General features: G+C 45.1%; 1 protein-coding gene across 1 annotated transcript in view; it reads right to left on the bottom strand.

The window, feature by feature from the left end:
* Positions 1-247: 247 nt before the first annotated feature.
* The window catches only part of WTIP (WT1 interacting protein), a 71,993-nt gene continuing 58,254 nt past the window's right edge, over positions 248-13,986 (bottom strand). The window contains exons 4-8 of the mRNA XM_074158034.1: positions 11,590-11,652; positions 9,424-9,554; positions 8,989-9,040; positions 7,040-7,108; positions 248-4,333 (exon numbers count right to left, since the gene is read on the bottom strand). Of these exons, the coding sequence (XP_074014135.1) occupies positions 4,181-4,333; positions 7,040-7,108; positions 8,989-9,040; positions 9,424-9,554; positions 11,590-11,652 (468 nt within the window). The 3' untranslated portion in view covers positions 248-4,180. The remainder of the gene's footprint in view (positions 4,334-7,039; positions 7,109-8,988; positions 9,041-9,423; positions 9,555-11,589; positions 11,653-13,986) is intronic.

Raw genomic sequence — 13,986 nt, 5'->3', positions numbered from 1 at the left:
ATTGCCAGAGTGGCTAAATTCTTTTCTAAGTGCAGCTGCAGAACGTTAGCTGTGGGCATATTTTAGACCTTAATTAGTAACACTTGCACTGAAGGACCAAAATCTTTCATGAATGCAGCTGCAATCAATTAATATCAGTTTGGCATTTCTGTAGGCAATACAAAGGACTCCTGAAAATTGTGTTAGTGCCCACCTCGATTAAAAAAAAATAAAATACTTACATGCAACAAACTACAAAATCAAAGATAACTACAAAATGTGTTTATTGAAAAAAGCAGATTATAGCATCTAAGGTTAAATGAAACTTCTGACTTTAATATTAAATAACTTAGGATGATAGCAAGTAGCTTCTTCTTTAGATAAATAAATCTACATTTCCCAATTTTTTTCTTCAACAATCAAGGGAATCAAACACTGAAACACAAAACCACAAGTAATTCTAAAGGCTAAAAGACAGAAGCACATTGAAAGGTTTTACAAGGATATATATATACAAAAATAGTTAAACTAATGTATATTTTCAGCATGTAAACTAGTTACATGATATACAAACTGGGAATTTATATATTTCCTACAAAATAAAAATCAACGTTGGTCCAAGTTCTTGGAAGAAAACTATATTCTTTTAAAGAAAATGAAAATATTTCTCAAATGAAAACTTAATTTAAGTCAAATTATATACTCTAGTTACGGCATTAGTTACAGGATGAATCACAAACTTTTAAACTTCTCTTGAAACACAAGAAAGCAGCTTTTGTCTCCTTTAGAGCTTTGGTTTACTTAACTACTCTGGAATTTCTGGTCTTAAAGAGCTCCTCTAACCATGTTTTCCTTTTGAAGCTCCACCTTACAAAATATATACACACACACACGTGCACACAAGTGAAAGGGAAAGGAAAGCAACCCAAACAAACCCCCTTTGAAGGCTCAATTATCTGAGTGCATTCTTTTGTTTTTTTTTTTCAAATTATTATTTTGGTCCTTTCTTTGGAAGGCGCCCTCCCGCGCGGGGGTGGGGGCTGTGAATGGCCCCCGCCAGCTTGGTGCTGGAGGGACCTGTACCGTTCCTTACCAAACGGGGATGGTGCGGGCCTGATGCAAACCAGGACAAGCCGACACTGGCTTAGCTTTACAGAAATAGTCTGAAAGTACAGCAAAGGCTTCTGAGGAACAATCACATCATAAAATGAACTCTAGAAAGTTTACATGTGTTGAACTGATTTAACATACGAATACTCCTTAAGAAACTCATTAAAAGAAGCTTTCTCATTTACATAATTCCCCAGACAGAAGGTAGAATGTGCAGAAACTGTCACTAGCACTGATGAGTGCAGCACATCAGTATTTTAGATTTGTTTTTATTTTTCTCTTTGAAAAAAAAAAAACAAAACCCATACCCCAAAACTCAACCCTAGCAAATTTCACTCAAGGTCCAGTTTTTATATTAAATGCTGGAAAAGCGAAGCTGTACTTACTTAATTCTACAGAAATGGAATGCACCTGCCTGTAGGAACGACTGGACCAACAGCTGCTGCTTTCTGGTTTTAAACAAATTGCTTATCCTATATTGAAATATTAGCTCTTGACAGTTTTGCCATGATGATACTTAACACCTTGGAACTGTGTAGAACTACAAGAGACCGACAAATTCAAATTAACATGTAAAATAAAATTAAATATTATTGTGTTCTACAGTATGATGAGTTTCAAAAAGAAGGAAAAGGTGGTATGTATATCTTAGCTAGTGTGCTGTCCCTTGAAAAGTATCTTGGAGTGGAAACTTAAACTTGCCACTGAAGGAGACAAGTGTATTTTAATGATTGTTTTCTTAATTTGGGTTCCTTACTATAGACTGTGAGGACAAGCAAGTAAAAATGCCTCAAAGCTCAATGTGGTCCAAAGCAGCCGCCTTGAATGAAGAAGTATGACATCGCAGCTGATGCTGAGAGTTTATCCCACAGCTCTGCTATCATCTTCCATGTTTGTACTAACCTTAAGGCATTGACCTAATCATACAAGCCAATTTAAGGCAGGGTTTGTTTTTTTTTCTCCTCTTCTAGTATTTGCTGTTTGGGTGAGAGGCAGATGGATTTCCCCTTCCCTCCGAGGCTGCACTGGTGACTGCGGACACAGAGGTATCGGTTGCAAAGGCAGAAAAAGTGTGGATGCACCCAACGTTGTGGCTTTTCCAGGCCAGGCCTCTTGGGTCACGCTGTAGAAGCAGGGCACTAGTTGCACTCTGACTCCTTCAAAATATGGCTATCACATTCGGTATGTTAACTATAAACTGATATATATTTATTAGAAAAATGACTTCTGAAAGGACCATCTGACTTGCCAAGGAGCATTCAGTAGGACAGGTTAATCTAGGCCAGTGGAAGTTTGGCAGAAGTTCAGGAAACATACCTTTTGTTCCTTCCTAACAGAAAAAAAAATAGTTCACAGGAATTTTTCCTGCCCACCCCCCTTCCCTCATAAGGAAATTCCAGACTATCAGGAAATTCTGTTAAGGGAGTTAATTATTCCACTTAGGAATTAGTGCCCATTGCATGCTCTTTGTACTTTTCAAGAGCAGCACAAATGGCTTTGAAAAAAACAGTGGAGCATAAGAAAGTAAACTGTAATGGTGTTGCCAGATAAGTCATTTCATCAGTCTGCAGTGCTGAATTTTACACAGGATCGTTTCCGAACGGATCCGTCAGATTCTTGACGAGTTGAAAACTGGCATGGAAACATCCCAATTTACACATGTGGAGAATCTGGTCTGGTATTTCCACTTCCTCTGGAGCAGAAGAATTTTATTTTATTGTAATTTTGGATACAGTTAAAGACAGCAATGATGGATTTATTTAAAATATAAATTCAGGAAGACTGGATCAATTCTCAGGAGAATGCAAGGAATTTTTTAAACATACAGATGTGTGATTTGCATGTAAATCATCAACACATGGTAGAAAACAAACCATAAAAAAGATTCATCTAACTTCCTATATGGAAGACATATATTTCCCCAGAGCTCTGAGGTTACTGCAAAAGCTTATGCAAAATCTGAGTGTGTGTACATTCTATGTACATCTAATACTTGTTATAAAATACCGATGTTTCAATGCTCTGACTCTCTCAATTATTTTGTACTTTGTTTTCCAATGAAGACAATCACCGTAATCAGTTCAAAAGTACATCTAGAAAAGAACACAAAGCTGAAAAGATAATACAAAAACCACTGTCCCCCTCTTGTTTTAATAATGTATCAACATACAATCATAAAGCAGTTGGTAACAAATGAAGTCTTGTATAAAACAAGCAGTATAAAGACAAGTGTACCTTTGCATAGAAAGGGGCTGCTCACCCTATGAAACAAAAATCAGGTCTAGAAGATGAATTCTGTAGTAAGTGCCAAATCATCAAGTTGCTGTGAATGCATTTTGAAACCGCGGCTATACCCGTACACGGCAGGCATTCTGCAGGTCGGCAACTTTCGTCAACTGTTATGACCCTGCACGTGCCAAACTTTTTTAGAGATACCCCTCTGCAATGTGGCTTTTATATGAGATGTTTGCCCTATTCCTTTAACAATTTAATAATCTTTGGACGACTCCAGAACCTTGCAGGCTGAAAGCTGGCCTGATGCTTCCTCACAGAATGCCATTATTTAACCCACGCTGAAAACTGTCATTGCTAAAAACACCTGTTTGCTTCCTATTCACTACTTCTGGGAACCGAAGTTTTAAAAAAAATGTGTGACTGTATTCTCTAAGACCAGAATTCAACCAAACTAGCTAAAATGCTAGCATTTATCTTATCACACTGGCTGCAATATGATAAGGTGCTCAGTTTTGGAAAGTAGTTCTACACTCCTTACTTGGGTGACATCTCCATGAAGGGCAGTGAGTAGGGAGTGCAGAACAGCCCTTTGTACCATTGTGTTTAGAAATGCTGCCATTTACACTTACAGTTTAGTGGTGAATTATTTGTTCAAGTAGACGGTGCCTCAGTGAAAATGTCGAGATAAAAGAATGCATATGTACAAGATCAGAAAAGGACCCCTCACCTCTGATTTAAAAAATAAATAGCTGGTTTAGATGGTTATTACTGGAATCTCATCTTTAAAGGAACGGGAAAGTAATTTTTAGATTTTTGTCTTCTCTTTCAAATGGCTTATTGGTAATGGCGATGTCTTTCAGAGTTCTGTGACATGCATTGGATAGCTCGGAGGCGGATGTGACGGCAGTTTAATATTAAGGCGCCTGATGTGACAGCCGTGGCAGAGCAAGTGGCCCTCTAACGGGTAACAACGGTGGCCTTCCTCATCATTGAGCTGCAAGCCACAATCCTGGAAGAAAGATAAACATCCTGGATTAGCGAGTGCTTCAGGTAGGGCACCTCACAACAACGTTGCTGTGTCCTGCAAACCCTGAGAGCTCCTTCCCACGCCTCCAAAGCCACCAGCCTCAAGAGCTCTGGGGAGGTGGACACTGAATCTCATATGAAGCAAAATGACATCACTGAAATCCAACAGGACAGCCTATAGTGGTACCCAGCATTTTTTCCCCATTCAAATCTCTTCCTCATCTAATAAATATTGATGCAAATCAGGTAAAACCAGGCCAAGGACTGACCCTGACACACACAACCTGCAAGAGATTAGATCAGAGGAGCAGCTAATTCTGCAACAAGGCAGCGAGCAAGGAATGGGGGAGCATAAACAGAGAATGAGAGGAGTGGGAAAGGGGGGGAGATGAGACATATTTTACTTCTGAAGCAGGGCTACACTTTCTCTAATTTGGAATTAAAAAAATATTAAAGCTTCAAGGCCAATGGTCCATTTTTGGTGGAAATGTTAGTACCTCTGGGACAGGCACAGAACTACAGGGACAATGTGGGTGAGCAACAGTGGAGGAACAGAGAGAAAAAGAAAACCAACAAAGAGTGATCTTGCTGGTGACTGTTACATACGCTGCAACAGAGACAATCCTGGTTTTCAGTTCTCATCATTATAATTTTGAGGACAGTTGAAAGTCATGAAGGTTTTGTGCTTGGTTTTGATGTTTCAAGTATGTTAAATACTTTAGAATTGTTACTGTGAGCAGTCCTGACAAACCAGAGACTCTCAGTACGTACCTGTGCACTTAACAGAAAGGAAAATAAAATTGAACAAGTTGGGCATACAGGTCATTTTAGTACTGAATGCTGAAAAAAGAATGAAAAATGGCTTTTAAAGTAAGCTTTAAAACTGGACTGTTAGTTTAGGGAGGCTTTAATCAAAGTTTCTGCCAAGGTAGTTTTCTGTGTGTTACTATCTGTTATATAATAATTTTATAGTCCTTTATGTAAGATTTAAAATTAAATTCCTCGTTAGAATGTAACAATTTTGGTTACCCTACAGATGTGCCAAGTGGTCATACCTCTTTCCCTCTCCAAAACTGCATTCCTTTCCTGCAACGAGAAAGCCTGCCTTCTCGGGGATTCCAGTTTTACACGGGGGTCTATCGATCAGTAAACTGGCTTGATCTTCTCAGCAGAAGTTAAGAGGTTGCCCAAGAAAGAGATGATACAGAAAAACAGCCAAGTTTCCAAACTGACTACTCACTTTGCACAGCCACCAGGTGATGGTGACATTAACGGCTGCGTAAGTCGCCACAGCCTCTGCACAAGTCTCCGTGTGAACACCTCAAAATAGTGGCAGTAACTTTTCCAGCAGCATTTGGAGACAGCAGTGACCCAGTGTGTACCGTCCGGGAGCCTGACCCGAGACCATCAGGCAGGGACCTACCCCTGTTAACACAGGGCTCGCCCCCCCGATTTCTGGACATAAATGCACTCTGCCATTCTGGGCAGAGGTGGAGGCAGCTGGATCTGCCTCAAACGGGAAGAAGAATGGGGAAATGAATAATGAAACAGAACTGAAAATAAACCCCCATTGGGACATTCTAATATAAAGTCAATAGCCTGGGAGGGAAGGGGAGGGAGCTGTCACCACAGGTGAAGCCTGCACAAAGCAATAGATGGGGGAAGGAGGAGGGAAGTACAGCTCCAAAATGCTGCGATTTCCTGCGCCGATTTATCTTTAAAAATTAATGGAAAATAATGGAGTATCAGGTATCTCTGTTGGAAGGAAACAGCTGAGTGGATGGGGTCTTCCTTACATTTCAAGATGCCCTGAATTTTGTTATTTTCTCCCACAATCAGAAGTCTCTTTGTAAAACCTTTTTGTGCAAAGTGCAGGGAAGGTAGTAGAGCTGCTTTTTTGCTTCTGGTGCTAAGACAGTCAGGTAGCACAGTCAGGATCTGTGTGGATATTTGCATGTTCTATCAGAGCGCCAAACCTACAGCGAAAGGGAAGTTTTGGGTTTTAAGGGAACTTTAATTTAATCCCAAATTAAAGAGTTTGTTTCCCTCTTCATGCTCCCGGATGCAGAGCTAGGACTGAACTCAGCTCTCCGATGCAAGAGCACTAATCCCACAACTTCATCTGCCCAATAAACAGTTATATGTTCTGCACAAAAAGAAACTACTCCCCAAAAAGTGACAGAAAGTCGGTGGTATCCCTGTCTCTTTTCTAGTAAAGAATCACTATTTATTTTCCATAGAAAAGCCACAAATCCCCTAGAAAAGCTTTCCAGTGGCAGGGGGGTGGGGGTAGTGTGTCCTTCCCTGCATGGGCGATATGAGTCCAGGTCTTCTCAGAGCAGAGCCACACAAGCTGTATCCAGAGATCCGGAAAAAGGGAATCGACACCTACTCTGTTCTCTCCCCACCTAGAGAGAAAATTCAACCCAAACAGCCAAACCCAGCTTTGGAAGGTAATATACTGGGGGAAAAAAAACCCTAATTTGGTACTGGAGATGGCAGCACTGCTTGCAGCCCAGCACTCGCCCCTTTGCCTCCCTCCAGGAGCCGTGGGGCAGAGCCCTACCTGCCCAGGCGTGCGAGAGCCAGCGAGAGCACCCCGGGGTGTGAGCTGCGCACCCACCAAGTGGCTGCTACTTCTTGGCAAAGCCTCGCCATGGGGTGGGCTGGCAGAGGTGCCCGTCCTTACCTCGCAGTGATAGCACTCCACGTGGTAGTCCTTGTCCATTGACACCACCCGAATGGTCTCCTCGGAGCCCTGTTGGGGAAGCAGAGAGAAGGTAAGAGTGGGCTTGTAAGAGCTGTTTTCTCAGGCTACTTTCAGCACCCAACCTATCGCTCTGGAGAGCTGCTTCCCTGGGGGTCCCTCTTCCTCCACGAAGCTCTGTCACTGCTGGTTCTGCTCTTCAGCAGTGTGGGTGTCTGACAGAGCTAAGCTGGAGAGGTCATTTGGGAAGTATAGCCAAAACTTCATCCTCAAGGGACAAATTAGTCTGAAATCAAGTAATTTTCCAAGGGCACCCAGGATCTGAACGAAAAGCTATGAGCTACTGATTGGGTAACTCTTCCTTGTAGACATCCTGGCCTGAACTTTCCAGGACTTGTATTCCTCTCAAACCATCTGCTGCGCAGCTATTTTGCACGTGCACATGTCACTGTACGTACCCCATCAGGATTTACATCCCAGGCCGGCAGGTAATTAATTATGTGCACAGATCTCAGGGTGGGGTGGCTGCAGTGGGGTTGTGTAATTCCCGGCTGAGCCCCGGGCCCTGCAGAGCAGCCCGTACCCTTCTTGTAACCTCACAGACTCTCTCCCGATCCGCTCCCAAGACAGAGCTCGTTAAATGTGCTGCCTCGCATTGTTTCCAGTCCCAGGTGTGGTCAGAGCATCAGATATGACGTAGGCTATGTCTGAGAGAAGCTGCGGGCAAGTTAGTACCTGCACTGCGAGACTTGAACTAACCCAAGAAACCTCCACGGGAAAGAACGTGGCGTCTCTCCTGCCAGCCATCAGATGAGTCAGCAGGACTGATTTTTTTCATTTTTTTTTTTTTTTTTTAAGTCATTTTGTAAGACACAAATCCAGTGTAATTTATATCGGGGTTTTCTCCTCACAGCTCATCACCAGGACAAGCAGTTCTGGCTTGGCCTTTATAAGGTTTTTAATTGTGGATGCCCCATCCCTGGAGGGGTTCAAGGCCGGGTTGGATGGGGCTTGGAGCAACCTGGTCTGGTGGGAGGTGTCCCTGCCCAGGGCAGGGGGGTGGAATGAGATGATCTTTAAGGTCCCTTCCAACTCTAACCATTCCATTCTAATTATGTGAGACCTGGCCATTTAACAGAACTAATAAAGATGAACAGAGAGCAAGGTGCAGAGGGATGGACGTGGGCACAGTGGCTTAGAGGATGTGAGCTCTGGCTCCATCAACATGCCAGAGGAACAGGAGGGAGGCGCTGAGGCCTTTGCTCACAAACAAGGCGGTCGGTGACCTCAGCAACAGGAATTGGGAGGGTCCTGCACTCGCCAGAGTGCGAGGGAGCACCACCGCGGGCAGAAAAGGGATGTCTTCACATAGAATTCTTACATAAACTGTCAGGACAGGCTGAGGCTGCAGGCAGGCGATTCACCGAGCTCCCCTTTTAGCCAACTGCTCCACTGCCTTTTCCACCTCTTTAAGCCCTTTCATTACACCCCAGGACAACAGACTGTGTGGCCTTTTCACAGGGTCAGGGTAACCCTCAGATGTCTCTTCGAATTTGGGCATCTTAACAGATCCGCATCAGAAATGCAAACGTAGCAGACGAGGAAAATTGCTACTTGAGCTAATGGGAGATTCTAAAAATAAACAGGGCTTTACTTCTTGGAGCCCCAGTCAGGACTTTCAATTAAATGTGATTTATAACAGCATAATTAAGACCTGGAAAGCACCCTAAAGATACAAAGTACTACGCTGCGTAAGTAGTATGACTATTACAACCTCTGGGAATGTTTGGGAGTGACATTACTGCTGAACTGCATTTAATTTAGTATCTGACATAGTATAGATTCTGGAAGAGGGAAGAAAAGCATCTGATGTGTTTTTAGAAAGTGTCAACAGCTGGTTTCTCCAAGGGTGAGCGCGCGTTAACACCTACCTGTGCTGGGAGGATCGGCTGGTTACAGGAAGCACATTTCGGTGCGAAAACCCTAGGGTGCAAGAACAAAGTGTTCAAATCACATTTCAAGCTTCTTCAAAAAGCAGAACTGAGAGAGTTATTCTAACTATGCCTTGGTTTTAGCAAAATGTAGATCCACAGGATTTGAAACACCTCTACATGATGATATTCAGGGAAAAGGAGATTTGGAAGAGGCTGATCCACCCCAGGCTTATTGCTTAGGTCTCCCTGACCTCTGGGCACAGTGAACCCAGTCCCCTTCCCACAGACGCCCTTTCTCTTACCTTCCTTCACACGTAAAGCCTTTCAAATCCTGCCAGCAATGACCCTTTTTATCCACTATAAGGCTTATAACTATACCAATAATTTAAGTACTGTAATTTTTCCAAGCATGCCATGGATTTGCATACTTACGTATGGTAGTCTTTGACACAGTAAATATTGTTCTCCACATCTACAGTGAAGGGGACCCCATCCAAACACTCGTTACACACCACGCAGCGGAAGCAGCCAGGATGGTACGACTTTCCAAGAGCCTGTAAGATCTTAAAGAGTCACAGCCAAATAAGCAGATGCACGATTACAAGAGATTCTCCCCCCGCCCCATATAGTGCTGCGTCTGACTCTTAATAATGACAGTGAGAAAGCACTTTGGGATGAAATTACCACTCTGCGGCTCTGTCAGCAAGGGGCCTTTTAAAACAATCGACTTGCTTATTTCAGTGGGTTTCAGTAGGCTCCCAGTAAGGAGAGAGAACTGTGAAAACCAGGCTGACGCCCGTCAGCCTCAGCTCTGCAGGGCCGGCACTGCCAGCAGAAATTAAAAACGGCTTCGGAGGCCACTGCTTGGAAAACGCGTTGCAGCCAAACACAAGTTCCCGGGATACAGAGATAATTCACCAGACTTCACAGGCTGCGACAGACAGAATCCAAACCGGTCAGTACTCAAAAAGTAAAGTAACTAAACAAGCAAATAAATAGGTGTCCCTTTATTAATGAAGGATCCGAATCCCTCCCAGTTACTGACTGGTTATCACTCCGTCATAGTGGCCCATCGGTTTCTGTTAAAATTCCATCTGTATCCATGTGTTTGGACACAGATCCATCCATCTGCCCAGGCTTTTCCCACGCTGACCTTCCCTACTGCTCTCCCAGGTCATAGCACCAATTGCATACATTTCAGGTATAAGAAATACAGGTCATAGCAACAACTACACACATTTCAGGTATAAGAAACACCTTTGGAAGGTAAATTCTAAAGTATCTGCTGGCAGCAGTGCTCAGCCTGGAGCCTCTAATAAGCTGGAGATGAAAAACCTCCACGGACCAAGCTGTCATGGCCCTGTAGATGATTCTATGAATAAACATCAACAGGAAATAAGAAGTGGCGCGGAGGAAAAATGCACGAAGTTAATTTAACCTTTTTCTCCCCTCTACTGAAGGCCTACAGCTCCCCGGTCAGCGAGGGGCACCACGACTGCGCAGCCACGTTTCCTCCCAGGGTGAGCACCAAGGAATTAACCAGACTGCTTCATTCTTGGAGCTCCCAGAGCCAGTTCCCTCTGTTAAAGCACCTTGCTGACAGGAGAACAGCAGACAAGCACCCGCTGAGCTTCCAGCTACTGAGCTCCACCACCCAGAGATGATGGACTCCCCTCCTGGGACTCTGCGATTAAGTGTGCAGGTGGGGACACCCCTCCCCCCCCAGCATGACACAACTCTAGAAATTTGCTCTTGGGTAAAATGAACAATATCCTTGTCCAACCAGTGGTGCCAGGACCGGAGCCAGGATCCTCATTAGTGAGGTCTCCCCCTTCCAGCTCCCACCGAACCTCGGTGCTCGCAACGCAGGAGCTACGTGCGTTAGGCAAACGGAGGCTCATTTTAAAGCAGGAGGAGCACAGATACACTGCACGACCTGCACTTCTTCAACGCACAACCCACTTCATTGTGTCGGGGAAGTTCTGCTTAGGAAGACCAGCCTGAACTCTTCCCACTTCCACCCACCGAGATGGTGCCAGCAGCACCTGGCCCAGCCCACAGCCCTTTGATTTTTTTATTACCAAGTAACTCTGACTACTGGCTCCCTGCAAAGCCCAGGGGCAAGAAAGCATCGCAGCTGAGGTGGAGCGAGTGGCAGCAGGTAAATAAAGCAAGTCACAGAGCGGGCAACAAACCTCAGGACTACTGATGGTCCTCTCCTCAAGCCCAGATTCCGTCCCCTTGCCACAGCTCTTGCTATTCCACTGTCCGACAGAGCACAGCCTCTGCTTCCCTTTTCCATCCTCTCACACGCAGCTGTGCTGCAGTTTCCCCCTTTACTATTAAAATTCTATTTATATATCTACTTATTTTTTAAACTGGCACGTGACAGAACAACAGCCTCGACGGTCTCAGGTAGAAAAGAAGCCCAACTTACTGTACTTAAAGGGCATGGTGGTATTTTTTGTTAACTTACTGCCTTCAGTTTCAAAAATTACGCTGACAGCCCGAGAGGGAAACATTCCCACGTCCCACAGTGCGCTCCCCAAAGCAGGTGAAAGCCAAGTCACCCCGCGGTCAGGAGTTTCGGCCTCTTACCATCTCCATGATGAGGTGTCCACAAACAAAGCACTTGTCCGCTGTTTGCTGAAAACCTGAATACTGTTCAAATGACAGAAAAGAAAGGATTATTAGTGGCCACTCCTCCAGCTGCAGAAATACCTTCTAAGTGAGCACTGCGCAGCTTTCCAGCCTGTGCTGTATATATGGTGGCAAACGAGAGAGTAGTTTTGGGATACCGTGCCTCGGAAGCCTTCGCTCTGCTCTTGCCACATGTGGAGACACCGGCTTGGCCTTCTCATCCACTGCAAGGTTTTTATTTTAAGTTTGATTTTTATTTTCAAAGCCTACCTGGAGAGTTTGAGTTTGGCATGCCGGAATTAGCTTTAATTCACTCTTTCAGTTGTTGTTGGGGAAGTAAATAACATCGGACTTACCTCCCGAATCCTGCTCAAATTAGTGACCAGATGCTCAGATTTTGGCCCTACACTTCACCCAGTGCTACAGGCAGACTAGGAAAACGAAGACAAGCCTGAGGAGGATTTAGCTGCCGCGTGGACACCAAGCTTTTTATCCAGGGAGGCATCTAAAAGTCCAGTTGTAGGCACCTGGGCTCCCCGCACAGCGTGGGAAACCTGAGAAGGGTGACACAAAGCCACAACACCCCATGCCACAGCCGCAGCGGGGACCAGGCAGGACTGGAGGCAGAGCCCCCCGGTTCGGTGCTGGGGGCTTGGCAGCAGGGAGATACTGTGCCCACGTGGGACTCAAGCTCTGTGCTCCCCACCTGAGTGTTTTTGACCTTAACTTTGTACTCGCGTGCCCAAAGCAGATCCTGTCCCAGATGCCAAAGTCTGCCTTTAGCCCTTAGCCCTGTATACAAAAACCATCCTGGTTATCAGGCCAGAGGACTGACCTTCCAACCAGCCACCCTCCGGGCAGGAACTCCAGCCACGCGATTTTGAAACCGGTATTTGCAGTGGCTGAACCTTCCCCTCGCCCAGGGCAGCCCCCCAGGAGCCAAGCGCCGCGCGTACTCTCCGTCCTGCCAGGGAGAGGGTGCCCAGTCACCGGCTTGGTACCCCCAGGGATGGTTATTCCAGCAATTCAGGCTGTAGCAAAGCTCACCCGAAACATACTGTAGTTGCACAAGATGAAAGAAGAGAACGGGGAGGATGACTGTAAACTGGACTCTTCTCCCAGAGCATGGGTCAACTGGATCCTGCACCTAATGCATCCTCAGAGCCTCAGACCATCAGAGCTCACAGCTTCCTCCATTCCCCCCCCCGCCATTTAGTGGGAATTAACCGACCCCTCACTTCAGAAGCCACTGGTCCGCAGCCTGGAGCTGCCGTGAGCCTTCTTTTTTATGGGATTGCAGATCAACAGGTTGAAGACAAAATTATTGTCACTATGCACCAAAGTGATCGTGAAGGAAAAGATCTCACAGACACTCCAATGGGCCCAGAAAGTCAGTACGTGTCACAGCTCCAATGTCACCACACACTAAGGAACACGGCTCCCACAATCTCAAGAAACTTTGAAACTTCATCAAACGAGAGCAGGGTGCTGGGGAACAAATACGGAGGCGAGCAGCACTTGCTGGCTATTTCTGCAAGATACTGGGTTTTTTTCTCTTTTTTCTTCTTACTGCTCGGGATGCTTCTTGGCCGCGCCGTATCTGAGTAACCATCTGGCCAGACCCTTTCCTAAGGCCGGGAACTCAGGGGCTACTGGAAACAGGTGGGCAGATGCCGGTGGCCCAGACAGCAGAGGATTAACAAGGGCACAAACCCAGCTAATTCTAAAATCCTGCTGGAATGAATTTGCCAGTACCATCTGGCTGTCATTTGATAAGGAATGCAAAGGAGCACTTACCCCGCTATTGATTAAGAGGAACGTTATTCCCCAGGAACAGAATGGCATAGTGGTCAGATTAATGTCATTTATTGCCAACTAGATTGCCATAAATTACACTGTTTGTCAGAAAGAAAGGTTTTGCTGACACAAAATCGCTCTTTATATGACTAACCCTATTAAATTAAAACCATGGTTTGTTTTTAACAAGAGAATTGTTATTTGTCAGACACATCCAGAACTAGATTCCCCAATTAAGAAGACTTTGCAAAATGGCCGTAAGTCTAAGAGCAGCGATGAAGTGTTCCACGGGCCCGGGGAGCTCTCCTGTACCACCAGCTCCGCTCTTCTCTCATCACAGCATCCACCCCAGACAAACCAGAGACTTGACTCAGTGAGACCAGGGGTTTGGAGTCGGCTCTGCTCGTGCTTTTAAATCGATCTGGACTGGAAAAGAGGATGGGATTTTATACGTACAGCTTTGCTCGGGGTGGAAGTGGTGCTGGGCTCAGCTCTTACTCTATTCGGGTTTCATACCTGCCAGTTGTTTCTTTTCGTATCCAAGTATTTTGCTGGCAC

Source organism: Numenius arquata, chromosome 13 (genome assembly GCF_964106895.1).
Source record: "Numenius arquata chromosome 13, bNumArq3.hap1.1, whole genome shotgun sequence".
NCBI lineage: Eukaryota > Metazoa > Chordata > Aves > Charadriiformes > Scolopacidae > Numenius > Numenius arquata.
This window is presented reverse-complemented; position numbering and strand designations above follow the sequence as displayed.